The sequence below is a fragment of the Melanerpes formicivorus genome, unplaced genomic scaffold (genome assembly GCF_026170545.1).
Source record: "Melanerpes formicivorus ecotype bairdi unplaced genomic scaffold, bMelFor1.0.p_v2 SCAF_54, whole genome shotgun sequence".
Lineage (NCBI taxonomy): Eukaryota > Metazoa > Chordata > Aves > Piciformes > Picidae > Melanerpes > Melanerpes formicivorus.
In genome coordinates, this window is record NW_027142406.1 from 999,632 (window position 1) to 1,012,819 (window position 13,188).

General features: G+C 48.1%; 1 protein-coding gene across 1 annotated transcript in view; it reads left to right on the plus strand.

Annotated features, from left to right (window-relative positions):
- VWF (von Willebrand factor) overlaps window positions 1-13,188 on the plus strand; it is a 162,380-nt gene that overhangs the window by 22,703 nt on the left and 126,489 nt on the right. The window contains 3 exon segments of the mRNA XM_068160869.1: window positions 1,054-1,270; window positions 7,268-7,390; window positions 9,270-9,381. Coding sequence (XP_068016970.1) covers window positions 1,054-1,270; window positions 7,268-7,390; window positions 9,270-9,381 — 452 coding nt within the window.

Below are 13,188 nucleotides of genomic sequence, written 5' to 3' on the forward strand. Positions count from 1 at the left end.
CTTTAATATGCTTGTTCTTATAAAATGGAGCTTCATACTAGCGGTGTTTTGTGCCACGAGGGTGTTTCAAGCCACAAGGATGATCAAAAGGCTGGAGAAGTTCTCCTATGAGGACAGACTGAGGGAGTTGGGGCTGTTCAGTCTGGAGAAGAGAAGGCCCCAAGGAGACCTAATTGTGGCCTTCCAGTATCTGAAGGGGGCTACAAGAAAGCTGGGGAGGGACTTTTGAGGATGTCAGGGAGGGATAGGACTAGGGAAGAATGGAACAAAACTAGAAATGGGTAGATTGAGATTGGATGTTAGGAAGAAGTTCTTCCCCATGAGGGTGGTGAGACACTGGCACAGGTTGCCCAGGGAGGTGGTGGAAGCCTCATCCCTGGAGGTTTTTACAGCCAGGCTGGATATGGCTGTGAGCAACCTGCTGTAGTGTGAGGTGTCCCTGCCCATGGCAGGGATTTGGAACTGGCTGATCCTTGAGGTCCCTTCCAACCCTGATAATTCTAATGGATGATACAGTGTGTGGGGAGGCAGACTAGAAGACCCAGCAAAAAGAGATGTGAGGAAAACTCATGTATTCAGCATCAGGTTTTTCCTGAATTAGCAAAGAGGGAGTGAGATAGTGTTGCAACATCAGAATATTGAACCCTAAGGGTTGCTCCTGGCAGGTTTGTGTTTGGATTTGGCATGGAATGCTGTTCTATATATTGGTTACCTTTTATCCCTGGATGACTTTAAGGCCAGGCTGGATGTGTCTCTGGGCAACCTGATCTAGTGTGAGGTGTCCCTGCCCATGGCAGAGGGGTTGGAAGTGGCTGATCCTTGAGGTCCCTTCCAACCCTGACAATTCTATGATTCTATCATAATCCAGCCCCCTCTACAGTAAGCAGGGACATCCTCAACTAAGTCAGGTTGCCCAGACTATGATGCTATTTAACAACAGTGTTGACTGTGTTTGGAAAAAGAATCTGGGTTTTCTCCCTTCTTCCTGAGACTTACAGTAACTCATTTTGTGCCCTTTTCTCACTCTCCCTTTGTTCTTCACTTGTTGTGCAGGGTGTCATGGAAACCTGCCAGCTGCTAAGAACATCTTTGACCTTCTCCCGGTGCCACCATCGAGTTGATCCAGAGCCATACATCGAGCTGTGTGAGAGAGATGTCTGCTCCTGTAGACAGCACATGGACTGTCATTGCCCAGTGTTCCTTGACTATGCAAGGAGCTGTGCTCATGAAGGAGTGATTCTGGATGGGTGGCCTGAAGAGAGCTCATGCAGTAAGCTGACAGATTTATTCCTAAGTTCCTTATCCCACATGAGATCACAGCTGTCTGGTAGCTCTCTGTTCTGTAGCTAAGAGCAACTACTGCACTTTTAGGATGCTGATTACAATCTGAAGTGTCTCTCACTTTGATTTTTCTGAAGGGCCTTTATTTGCTCCCCCTTTCAGCTGTTCATCACCTACCTTTTTCTCCAAGTTATCCCTAAGGCAGGATTGTTTGAAGCATGTATGAGGAACAGCCTGAGCTGTTACAGCTCTCTCACCATGATTTATGAAGCCAGTGAAGAATTAATTGATACATAAAGGAATAGACAGAGTGTTCAGGAGCTACTTCACATATGGCTGAGATGTTCTGGGTTATCCAGCCTTCACTCCCAAGTCAGCATCCTCATGACAGACTCCCCTTGACATTTTCTCATAAAGACAATGGCTTCATCTTTATTTACCTGAAACAATTACATGGAAATTAAAATCAAGAGCAGTCTGGAGGAGAAGGACTTGGAGCTGTCAGTTGGTGACAAACTCCCCATGAGCCAGCAATGGTTGCTGGCAGCCCAGAAGGCAGCTGTGTGCTGGGCTGCATCCAAAGCAGGGAGAGCATCAGAACAGGGAGGGGATTCTGCCCCTCTGCTCTGCTGAGACCCTACCTGCAGTACTGCTTCCGATTCTGATGTCCCCAGCATAAGAGGGGCATGGAGCTGCTGGAGCATGGTCAGAGGAGGTCACAGACATGATCAGAGCGCTGGAGAACCTCCACTATGGGGGCAAGCTGAGGGAGTTGAGTCATTCAGCATGGAGAAAGGAAGGCTCTGAGGAGACCTTAGAGCAGCCTTCCAGTGCAAGAAAGCCAGGAAGGGACATTTGACAAGGGCTTGTAGTAATAGGATGAGAAGGAATGGATTGAAGCTTGAGGAGGGCAGATTTAGACTGAAGAGTAGGAAGAAATTCTTTCCAGTGAGGGTGGTGAGACACTGGCACAGGTTGCCCAGGGAGGCTGTGGATGCATCCTCCCTGGAGGTGTTCGAGGCCAGCTTGGGTGAGGCCTTGAGCAACCTCTTCTGGTGGAAGGTGTCCCTGCCTGTGTCAGGGGGGTTGGAACTGGGTGATCTTGAAGGTCCTTTCCAACCTAAACCATTCTACAAATAAGAATCCCTGTTGATTTTCTTAAGCCTCAGGATGTGTAGGCTACAGATGCTGATTGCACCTTGAAATGCTGCCTTTATTAGCCCAAGGTTGCTGAGGTCAGAGGTCCTGATTGCATCTCTGCTGAGGTTTTGTAACAAGGAAGTGCATAGCTGGACTCACATGGGCTGTGTTTATAGAGGAAAGGTCATGTTTGCAGCCAGCACTGCTATGCACTTCTAGCTCCACTGGAGAACCCCAGTGAAATACATGACCACAGAAATGAGTAAATCAATCACCTAATGTCATTACCTCAATGATTTTTTCTCCTGTGTTTATGTTGCGCAGGAAGGATCATTTTCCCAGCATGTCTCTGTAAATTGATTTCATGGGATAACTGGATGATTGGTACTGACAGTATTTTTCCCCTGGTAAAAAAGATGCTACCTTAGGGCATCACAGAAGAAAACTCTGCCTTCAGGTTATGGTTAGTGCCAAGCACTTGTTCGAGGGATTCATAGATTTGTAGAATGGTTTAGGTTGGAAGGGACATTAACTATCACCTAGTTCCAACCCCCCTGCCATGGGAGGGTCCACTGGACCAGGCTGCTCAAGGCCTCATCCAGCCTGAACTTAAACTGCCAGGGAAGGGACATCTGTTCCAGTGTGTTCCCACCCTCACTGTAAAGAATTTCTTCCTAATATCCCATCTAAATCTGCTCTTCTCAACTTAAATCCATTTCCTCTTGTCCTATCACTACAAGCCCTTGTGAAAAGTCCCTTTCTGGCTTTTTTGGCAGCCTTCCTCAGGTACTGGGAGGCTGCCCTAAGGTCTTCCTGGAGCCTTCTCTTCTCCAGGCTTAACAACCCCAACTCTCTCAACCTGGGACTTCTAAAAAGGAATCTGATGAAAACATGTCTCCTTGCTCAGGGTGCAAGCTACAGAACCTGGTTTTGCTAGGTCTGTCTCTAACCAAAGCTGTGAAAAAGCTCAACATGAGCTCTCAGTGTGCACTTGCAGCCCGCAAAGCCAATCAGATCCTGGGCTGCATCAGGAGAAGTGTGGCCAGCAGGTCGAGGGAGGTGATCCTCCCCCTCTATTCAGCCCTGGTGAGACCCCACCTGGAGTACTGTGTCCAGTTCTGGAGCCCCTATTACAAGAGGGATGTGGAGGTGCTGGAACGTGTCCAGAGAAGGGCCAGGAGGATGAGCAGAGGGCTGGAGCACCTCTCCTGTGAGGACAGACTGAAGGAGTTGGGGCTGTTCAGTCTGCAGAAGAGAAGGCTCCGAGGTGACCTCATTGTGGCCTTCCAGTATCTGAAGGGGGCCTACAGGAAGGCTGGGGAGGGACTGCTCAGGATATCAGGGAGTGATAGGACTAGGGGGAATGAAATGAAGCTGGAGGTGGGGAGATTCAGGCTGGATGTGAGGGGGAAGTTCTTCCCCATGAGAGTGGTGAAGCCCTGGAATGTGTTGTCCAGGGAGGTGGTCGAGGCCCTGTCCCTAGGGGTGTTTAAGAGCAGGCTGGATGAGGCTCTGTCCAGCCTGATCTAGTGTGGGGTGTCCCTGCCCATGGCAGGGGGGTTGGAACTAGATGATCCTTGTGGTCCCTTCCAACCCTGAATGAAACTATGAAACTATGAAAACTATGAATGAGGTGAACTGCTCCTGAGAATTTCAGGGCTCACATCTAACCCTTAACTTCACAAGTTTTTTCTGAGTCAGGGAAAAGAGAAGTGGCTTGCTGTGACATCAGGAGCTCCAGCTCTGAAGCCCTCAACACAGGAAGGGCATGGACCTGATGGAGCAGGTCCAGGGGAGGGGCATAAAAATGATCAGGGGGCTGGAGCAGCTCAGCAGGCTGAGGGAGCTGGGGCTGTACAGCCTGGAGAAGAGAAGGCTCCAGGCTCCAGGCAGACCTAATAGCAGCCTTCCAATACCTGAAGGGGCCCTATGAGAAAGATGGGGACTATTTGCAAAGGCCTGCAATGACAGGATAAAGGGCAATGGCTTCAAACTAGAGAAGAGGAGATTTAGATTGGATGTTAGGAACAAGTTCATCAGCAAGAGGGTGATGGAAGACAGGAACAGTTTACCCAGGGAGGTGTTTGAGGACCCATCCCTGGAGATATTCAAGGTGAGGCTGGACAGGGCTCTGGGAAACCTGATCTAGTGGAGGACATTCCTGCTAACAGCAGAGGGGTTGGACTGGATGACTTTTGGAGGTTGCTTCCATCCTAAACCATTCTATAATTCTCTGATTAATCTTGTTTATGATATTTTCCCAGGAGATAATGATAGTTGCATGAGTGGCATGAAATTGCCGTCTACAACTGCCTGAAGGGAGGTTGTAGCCAGGTGGAGGTTGGTCTCCTCTCCCAGGCACCCAGCACCAGAACAAGAGGACAGAGTCTCAAGCTGTGCCAGGGGAGGTTTAGACTGGATGTTAGGAAGAAGTTCTTCATAGAGAGTGATTGCCCTTTGGAATGGACTGCCCAGGGAGGTGGTGGAGTCACCATCATTGGGGGTGTTTAGGAGGAGACTTGATAGGGTGCTTGGCTGCATGGTTTAGTTGATTAGATGGTGTTGGGTGATAGGTTGGATGCGGTGATCTTGAAGGTCTCTTCCAACCTGGTTAATTCTATTCTATTCTAAATGCTCTGCTGCATTGGAAGGCTCCTAGTGCTGGCCACATTGTACTAGTGCAAGCTAGTCCTCAAGCTCTGGAGCCTCAGAGAACAAAATTGCTCCTCTGTTATCCTCCCACCTCCTTCAGTAGAGGTTTTACTGGGAAAGGGCAGGCTCTAATCTTTCCTTCCCACTCCACACCCACACAGGCTTGTGGGGTATGTCCATGCATGAGAATGAAGGAAAGGCTGTCAATGTGTGCTTGCCTAATGGCCCAGCTCAGATAATGACGGGGTGAAGATACCACAGGATGGCTGCTTTCCTGGGCTGGCAGTTTTCTGGAATAGAGATGGGATTTCAGGATTTTAACTGTCTCCCAGTTGCCTCTGGACACACAAACCAGGGTAATTTCACAAATGATTGGAGTAGCTGCATAGTTTAGCTGTACTGAACATGCTTGTCTGTGCAAACTACTTTGATAGTTGTGTGTTTGATTGTTCTTGATGTGAGAAGGCTTCGAGGAGACCTTACTGTGGCCTCCCAGTATCTGAAGGGGGTTACAAAAAGCTGGAGAGGGACTTTTGAGGGTGTAAGGGAGTGATAGGCCTGGGGGGGATGGGGGGAAAAAATGGGTAGATTGAGATTGGATGTTAGGAAGAAGTTCTTCCCCATGAGGGTGGTGAGAGACTGGCACAGGTTGCCCAGGGAGGTGGTGGAAGCCTCACCCCTGGAGGTTTTTACAGCCAGGCTGGATGTGGCTGTGAGCAATCTGCTGTCGTGTGAGGTTTTCTGTATTCAGTATTCCTAAGGTTGGAAAGGACCTCAAAGATCATTGAGTCCAACCTGTCACCCCAGACCTCTTGACTAGAGTAGGGAGGGCACTACTGCCCACTGCAGGCTTTGAACTCACAACCTTCCTATTAAGGGTCTGATGCACTACCAACTGAGCCACTTGAAGGTGTGTCCCTGCCCATGGCAGGGAGGTTGGAACTGGCTGATCCTTGTGGTCCTTACCAACCCTGACAATTCTGTGATTCTGTGTCCCTGGCCTTAGTAATTTAGACCTTTGGATGTGGTGCTTGGGTATATGGTTTAGGGGTGAACCTTTTAGAGTAGGTTTATTGGTTGGGCTTGGTGATCCTGAGGGTCTCTTCCAACCTGAATGTTTCTGTGATTCTGTGATTCAGTTTATTAGCAAAGAATGGAACGGAACGGAATGGAATGGAATGGAATGGAATGGAATGGAATGGAATGGAATGGAATGGAGTAGAATAGAATAGAATAGAATAGAATAGAATAGAATAGAATAGAATAGACCAGACCAAACCAGACCAGACCAGACCAGACCAGACCAGGTTGGAAGAGACCTTCAAGATCATCACATGCAACCTGTCATCCAACACCATCTAATCAACTAAAGCATTAAAATGGCTTTAATCTCATTGACCAAGAAGGCCAATGGCATCCAGGCCTGGATCAGGAACAGTGTGGCCAGCAGGAGCAGGGAGGTCATTCTGCTCTGGACTCAGCTGTGTCCAGTTCTGGGGCCCCAGTTTAGGAAAGATGTTGAGATGCTGGAAGGTGTCCAGAGAAGAGCAACAAAGCTGGGGAGGGGTCTGGAGCACAGCCCTGTGAGGAGAGGCTGAGGGAGCTGGGGTTGCTTAGCCTGGAGAAGAGGAGGCTCAGGGGAGACCTTCTTGCTCTCTACAACTACCTGAAGTGAGGTTGTAGGCAGGTGGGGGTTGGTCTCTTCTCCCAGGCAACCAGCACCAGAACAAGAGGACACAGTCTCAAGCTGTGCCAGGGGAAGTTCATCCCAGAAAGAGAGATTGGCCATTGGGATGTGCTGCCCAGGGAGGTGGTGGAGTCACCACCTCTGGAGGTGCTCGAGTCACCACCTCTGGAGGTGCTCAAAAGGGGATTGGATGTGGCACTTGAAGCCATGGTTTAGTTAGTCATGAGTTGTTGGGTGATAGGTTTGACTTGATGATCTCTGAGGTCTGTTCCAAGCTTATTGATTTCATGATTCTATGTAGTTACTGTGCAACCTGACAGATGATACTGCAGCAAATTGAGTGTTTGGTAAACGTTCTGCTTCTGCAAAAGAAGTCATTGGTTAAAAGAGGCTGTGACATTTGTTTTCTTTTTATTGGTGTCTCCATGGTTCAGTCTTTGATAATTAAGGGATTTATTGAAGCATTCTCAAGGATTTTACATTTCTAATTTCTTTTAATAATTTCAGGGCCAAGTTGTCCAGCTGGCATGGAATATAAGGAATGCGTGTCCCCTTGTGCCAGAACCTGCCAGAGCCTGAATATCAATGAAGTGTGTCATGGACAATGTGTTGATGGCTGCAGCTGCCCTGGTAATTTATTTATTGGGTTATTTACAGAGAAACACTTGGCAGTGCTGCTACCTATTTGATTAGAAGAAGGAAACCTGTGTCTTCTCTTAAACTGCCTTCAAGTCAGACACTCTTCTCTTTTTTTTCTGGGACCGTGGCCTGAAATAAACCAGCTTCTATAATGCCTGGGTGCTCACTTCATGAAAGGGCCATTTTTCAGAGCCAACTAAAAAGTAAATGCTACTGTGAAAATCAGCACCATCTAATACTCCAGGATTGCCATTCTGGGTGAGGGGCTGCTCACCACTGACACTTTTAGATCCCCACTGAATTGCTTTTGGTTAGAAGCATCCAGAGAGAGAAAGAAAGAACAGAAGGAGTTCCTTGCAGAGAACCAGTGTGTGCAGAGCTCACACTGTAATTCCATAGCTCCTCATGATTTAGATGAAGGAGTTCACCTATTGAATCATTTGTACAGGAGATTGGATTAGCTTCATGGGCAGGGGAGTCCAATCACCACAGTCTTCCTTCTCTGTCTGTTGTGTTTGAGATAACTGCAGGAAGAGAGTTTTTATTCCAGATTTAAAGCTCCTAGGCCCCCATTTCTACCTTGTTGGGGGTTTTCTTTTCTTTCTTCCTACCTTCCTTTTCTTCCTTTCTTTTCTTTCTTTCTTCCTTTCTTCTCTTCCTTCCTTTCTTTCTTCCTTTCTTCCTTTATTCCTTTCTTCTTTTCTTCTCTCTCTTCCTTTCTTCCTTCCTTTCTTCCTTTCTTCCTTCCTTTCTTCCTTCCTTTCTTCATTTCTTCCTTTCAGTGTCATGGAGAACCAGGAGGATCTGACAGAAGGATTTTGGGGTTAGGATGAGGATTAGACCTTCACTTTGGTTCCCTCCAGTGCTCTAAGAGTGAAAGGATCTGTTTGGCAATGCCTCAGATGTTTTTTCCTTAAATGCAGCACCACCACAGTTACTTTAATTGCTGTAAGTGGAGTTACAACTGCCAGGAAAAAAGGTGGATATTCTGTTGTCTTTTGCTCTCTAGAGAGCTTACATCACTCTTAAATTCGCAGATCTTGTTTTGAATACCTCTCACTGAAAGGATTTTCTCACAGCAAAGATCTTCCCAGGAAGAATGGGAGAAAGAGGCCTTACCTTGTCGGTGGTGACTGCTGATGTCAGGACAAAGGGACAAAATCTCTGCAGGCAACTGGAAGGAGTCCCTCAAAGAGGAGGGAAAGGAGTTTTCAGCAAACAAAATGTTTTCCCACAGCAGCTCTTTTAAAAACAAAGGAATACCAATTACCTCTCAACATGAGGATCTCAGAAAAAGGAACTTGTTCTTTCTTCTATTGCTAGCCTCTAGTTCAATCTCCAACGAGTCTTGTAACTCCTCTATACCTCCATTTACCCTTCTAAGAGAAATTACATACAGAGTAGATAGCTGAAGCTATGTAATATGGAAACCTCAGCAGCCTGCTTTGTCTCCTGTCCTCTTACAACAACTACAAAACCTGTCTGGGCATCCCTGACTGCAGTCATGGAGCTGCTTGTATTTTTCCAACAGTCAGCTTTCTAGACCAACTCTAATCAACCCTGACTGACTTGTATGGTCCAATATGTGTTTTTTGCACTTGCTAAGCAAATAGCTCTTCTGAGAACACCTTCTGAGAGCTCTTCTGAGAGTGCTCTGTTCAGCACATCTGAGGGAGAGGTAGCACCAGAAGGAAAGTAGACACCACCCCGTGAGGCTTTTTAGCCTTTTTTCCCCCCTGCTGTCTGTTACTAACTGTGGATAATAACACATGTGAAGTCTTGCCAGAACTAGCAAATCTTATTGTCTTTATGTTTGTGTTCCTGTGTGTGTGGTGTGGCATCTGTATCTGCTACTACCTGATTTATCCAGAGGGGAAGCTTCTTGATGGGGAACACTGCATTGAAAGCTCTGACTGCTCCTGCATCCACTCTGGAAGACATTATCCTCCTGGCTTCACCATCTCTCAGGACTGCAACTCATGGTAAGCTCTGTGCTGCTCTGGTGTGGTTATGTTGCTCTAGATGAATAGACTAGACTAGACTAGACTAGACTAGAATAGACCAGGTTGGAAGAGACCTTCAAGATCATCGTGTCCAACCTATCATCCAACACCATCTAATCGACTAAACCATGCAGCCAAGTACCCTATCAAGTCTCCTCCTAAACACCCCCAATGATGGTGACTCCACCACCTCCCTGGGCAGTCCATTCCAAAGGGCAATCACTCTCTCTATGAAGAACTCCTTCCTAACATCCAGTCTAAACCTCCCCTGGCACAGCTTGAGACTATGTCCTCTTGTTCTGGTACTGGTTGCCTGGGAGAAGAGACCAACCCCCACCTGTATACAACCTCCCTTCAGGTAGCTGTAGAGAGCAAGAAGGTCTCCCCTGAGCCTCCTCTTCTCCAGGCTAAGCAACCCCAGCTCCCTCAGCCTCTCCTCACAGGGCTGTGCTCCAAACCCCTCCCCAGCTTTGTTTCCCTTCTCTGGACACGCTCCAGCAACTCAACATCTTTCCTAAACTGAAGGGCCCAGAACTGGACAATAAGTACTGTCCACTTGGTTTAGAGGATTTTATTCTTTCTAGAAACCTCCCTCTACTTTTAGAATGTCTTTCACTGGCAAGGGAGCTGCTCTCTTACTTGAAATGTCAGTCTCTTCCGAGAAGCGAGCTGCTCACAGAGACAAAATCAGCTCTGCTTTTAAAGGGATATTTGCTAGAACAATGTGAGGGTCATACTCCTTCAAACAGTGCAGAGCTACCTGTTTCCTGTGGATAAGACTGACCAGCAGGTTCCCATGTCTGGTTAGTGTCAGCAGTGGTGTCTTTGTTTTGATTTCCTACGTTTACTTAACCTCTACACCCCGTTTCTTTCCAAGTGGAGTTACCTTGGAACTTCATGCAATGCTAATGAAGCTTCCCAGCTGCATGGCTCAGTTTTTCTTTCACTCATGAGGGCCAGCCTGAAGGAGAATCACAGAATCACAGAAACATTCAGGTTGGAAAAGACCCTCAGGAGCACCAAATACAGCTGAGAACCCTACTCTACAAGGGTCACCCCTAAACCATAGCCCCAAGCACCACATCCAAACCACCTTGAAACACAGCCAGGCTTGGGGACTCCACCACCTCCCTGGGCAGCACATTCCAATGCCTTGCTGTGAAGATTATTTTCTTAATATCCAGTCTAAACCCAGTGGCAGCTTGAGGCCATTCCCTGTTGTTCTACCACTAATTACCTGGGAGAAGAGACCAGCAGCAGCCTCTCCACAATGTCCTTTCAGGTAGTTGTAGACAGAAATGAGGTCTCCCCTCAGCCTCCTCTTTGCCAAACTAACCATCCCCAGCTCCTTCAGTTGCTCTTCATCAGATTTCTTCTCCAGGCCCTTCCCCAGCTTCCTTGCCCTCCTCTGCACTGGCTCCAGCACCTCCACATCTCTCATGTATGGAGGTGCCCCAAACTGGACACAATACTCAAGGCGTGGGCTCACCAGAGCTGAGTACAAGGGGACAATCACCTCCCTGCTTCTGCTGGACACAGCATTCCTAATCCCAGCCAGGATGCCATTGGCTTTCTTGGCCACCTGGGCACACTGCTGGCTCCTGTTCAGCTGCTTGTCCATTAGCACCCTCAGGTTCCTTTCTGCCAGACAGCTTTCCAGCCACACTGCCCCGAGCCTGTAGCGTTGCTTGGGGTTGTTGTGACCCAAGTGCTAGCTGCCTAAAGAAAGGAAGGGGAACCACAGGATCACAGCATGTTAGGGGTTGGAAGAGCCCTGTGGAGAGCTTTGAGTCCATTAGTGATTCATAGAATCACCAATTTTTGTGTAAATGCTCAGATGTTTCCAATGAGAGTACATAAGAAGGACTCAGTGAAGACCACCATATGCAGAAGAAAAAGGTTCATGCACCATCACTCTTAATGAGAAGTTTTTCATGAACATGTGTCATGGAATAAGAACTAGAACTTTGGCATTAGCATTTTGGTTTGGTTATTTTTCCTCTGGAGCTGTCTTATAGCTTTGAGCTTGACCACACTGCTCAGCCTTAGTGCTCTTAGGAGATCAGTGCTGCCTGATAAGACTCTATTGTTAGAAAATGCTTCCCGTTAATCAGATTTGATATTGCCGTGGAGAACATCATTTCATAAGCTCTTCATTTACCATCCTCAATAAACTGAGCCCTCACAGAAGCTTTTCAAGGGCTGGGATAATTAAAGGAACACTCTTCTATGTTGAACTTGAGGCTGTGACTTGGAGTAGTGTGGCCAGTGCTGGGCTCCCACTGTAAGAGAAGATTAAGGACAGGAGAGAGAGACTTGTGGAGGACACTGGAGATGATCACAGCAGGGGAGTTTGTGGTGCAAGAAGCAGCAAAGGGAAAATAGATTTGTTTAAACCATAGTGGAGGAACTTCCACTGCCTGAAGGGGGGGTTATGAGGTTCAACAAGACCAAGTGCAGGGTCCTGCATCTGGGTCGAGGCAATCCCAGGCACAAATCCAGGCTGGGCACTGACTGGCTGGAAAGCAGCCCTGAGGAGAGAGACTTGGGGGTGCTGGGGGAGGAGAAGCTCAACAGGAGCTCTCAGTGTGCACTTGCAGCCCAGAAAGCCAACCAGATCCTGGGCTGCAGCAGGAGAAGTGTGGCCAGCAGGGCAAGGGAGGTGATTCTCCCCCTCTGCTCAGCTCTGGTGAGACCCCACCTGGAGTACTGCCTCCAGTTCTGGAGCCCCTGTTACAAGAGGATCTGGAGGTGCTGGAAGGTGTCCAGAGAAGGGCCAGGAGGATGAGCAGAGGGCTGGAGCACCTCTCCTATGAGGACAGACTGAAGGAGTTGGGGCTGTTCAGTCTGGAGAAGAGAAAGCTCTGAGGTAACCTCATTGTGGCCTTCCAGTATCTGAAGGGGGCTACAAGAAGGCTGGGGAGGGACTGCTCAGGATCTCAGGTAGTGATAGGACTAGGGGGAATGGAATGAAGCTGGAGGTGGGGAGATTCAGGCTGGAGGTGAGGAGGAAGTTCTTCCCCATGAGAGTGGTGAAGCCCTGGAATGGGTTGTCCAGGGAGGTGTTTGAGGCCCTGTCCCTGGAGGTGTTTAAGGCCAGGCTGGATGAGGCTCTGGCCAGCCTGATCTAGTGTGGGGTGTCCCTGCCCACGGCAGGGGGGTTGGAACTGGATGATCCTTGTGGTCCCTTCCAACCCTGACTGATTCTATGATTGTATGAAAAATAAAGGGCCAAACTCTTCTCAGAGGCAACCAGTGAAAGAGCATAAAGCAACAAACAGAAGTAGCAGCAGGGGAAATCCTGTCTAGACACAAGAAAAAATTCTTCCCTTGAGACTATGCAGCACTGACAGTTGCTCAGAGAGGCTGTGGGACCTCATCCTGGAGATTTCTAAACTCAAATGGGCAATGTCCTCAGTCAACTGATCTGCCTTAGAAGTTCCCTTCTTTGAGATAGGTGTTGTAATACATGCTCCAAGATAGAGGAGAGGAGATTTAGATTGGAAGGCAGGAAGAAGTTCTTCCCCATGAGGGTGGTGAGATACTGGAACAGGTTCTCCAGGTGGAAGCCTCATCCCTGGAGGTTTTTAAGGCCAGGCTGGATGTGGCTCTGAGCAACCTGATCTAGTAGAAAATGTCCCTGGTCATGGCAGGGAGGTTGGAACTGGCTGATCCTTAAGGTGCCTTCCAACCCTGTTAATTCTGTGATTCTGTAAAGGTCCCTTCAAACATTTGATCAAAGGTCTAAAAGATCTAAAAGATTTAGCCTGGAGAAGAGGAGGCTCA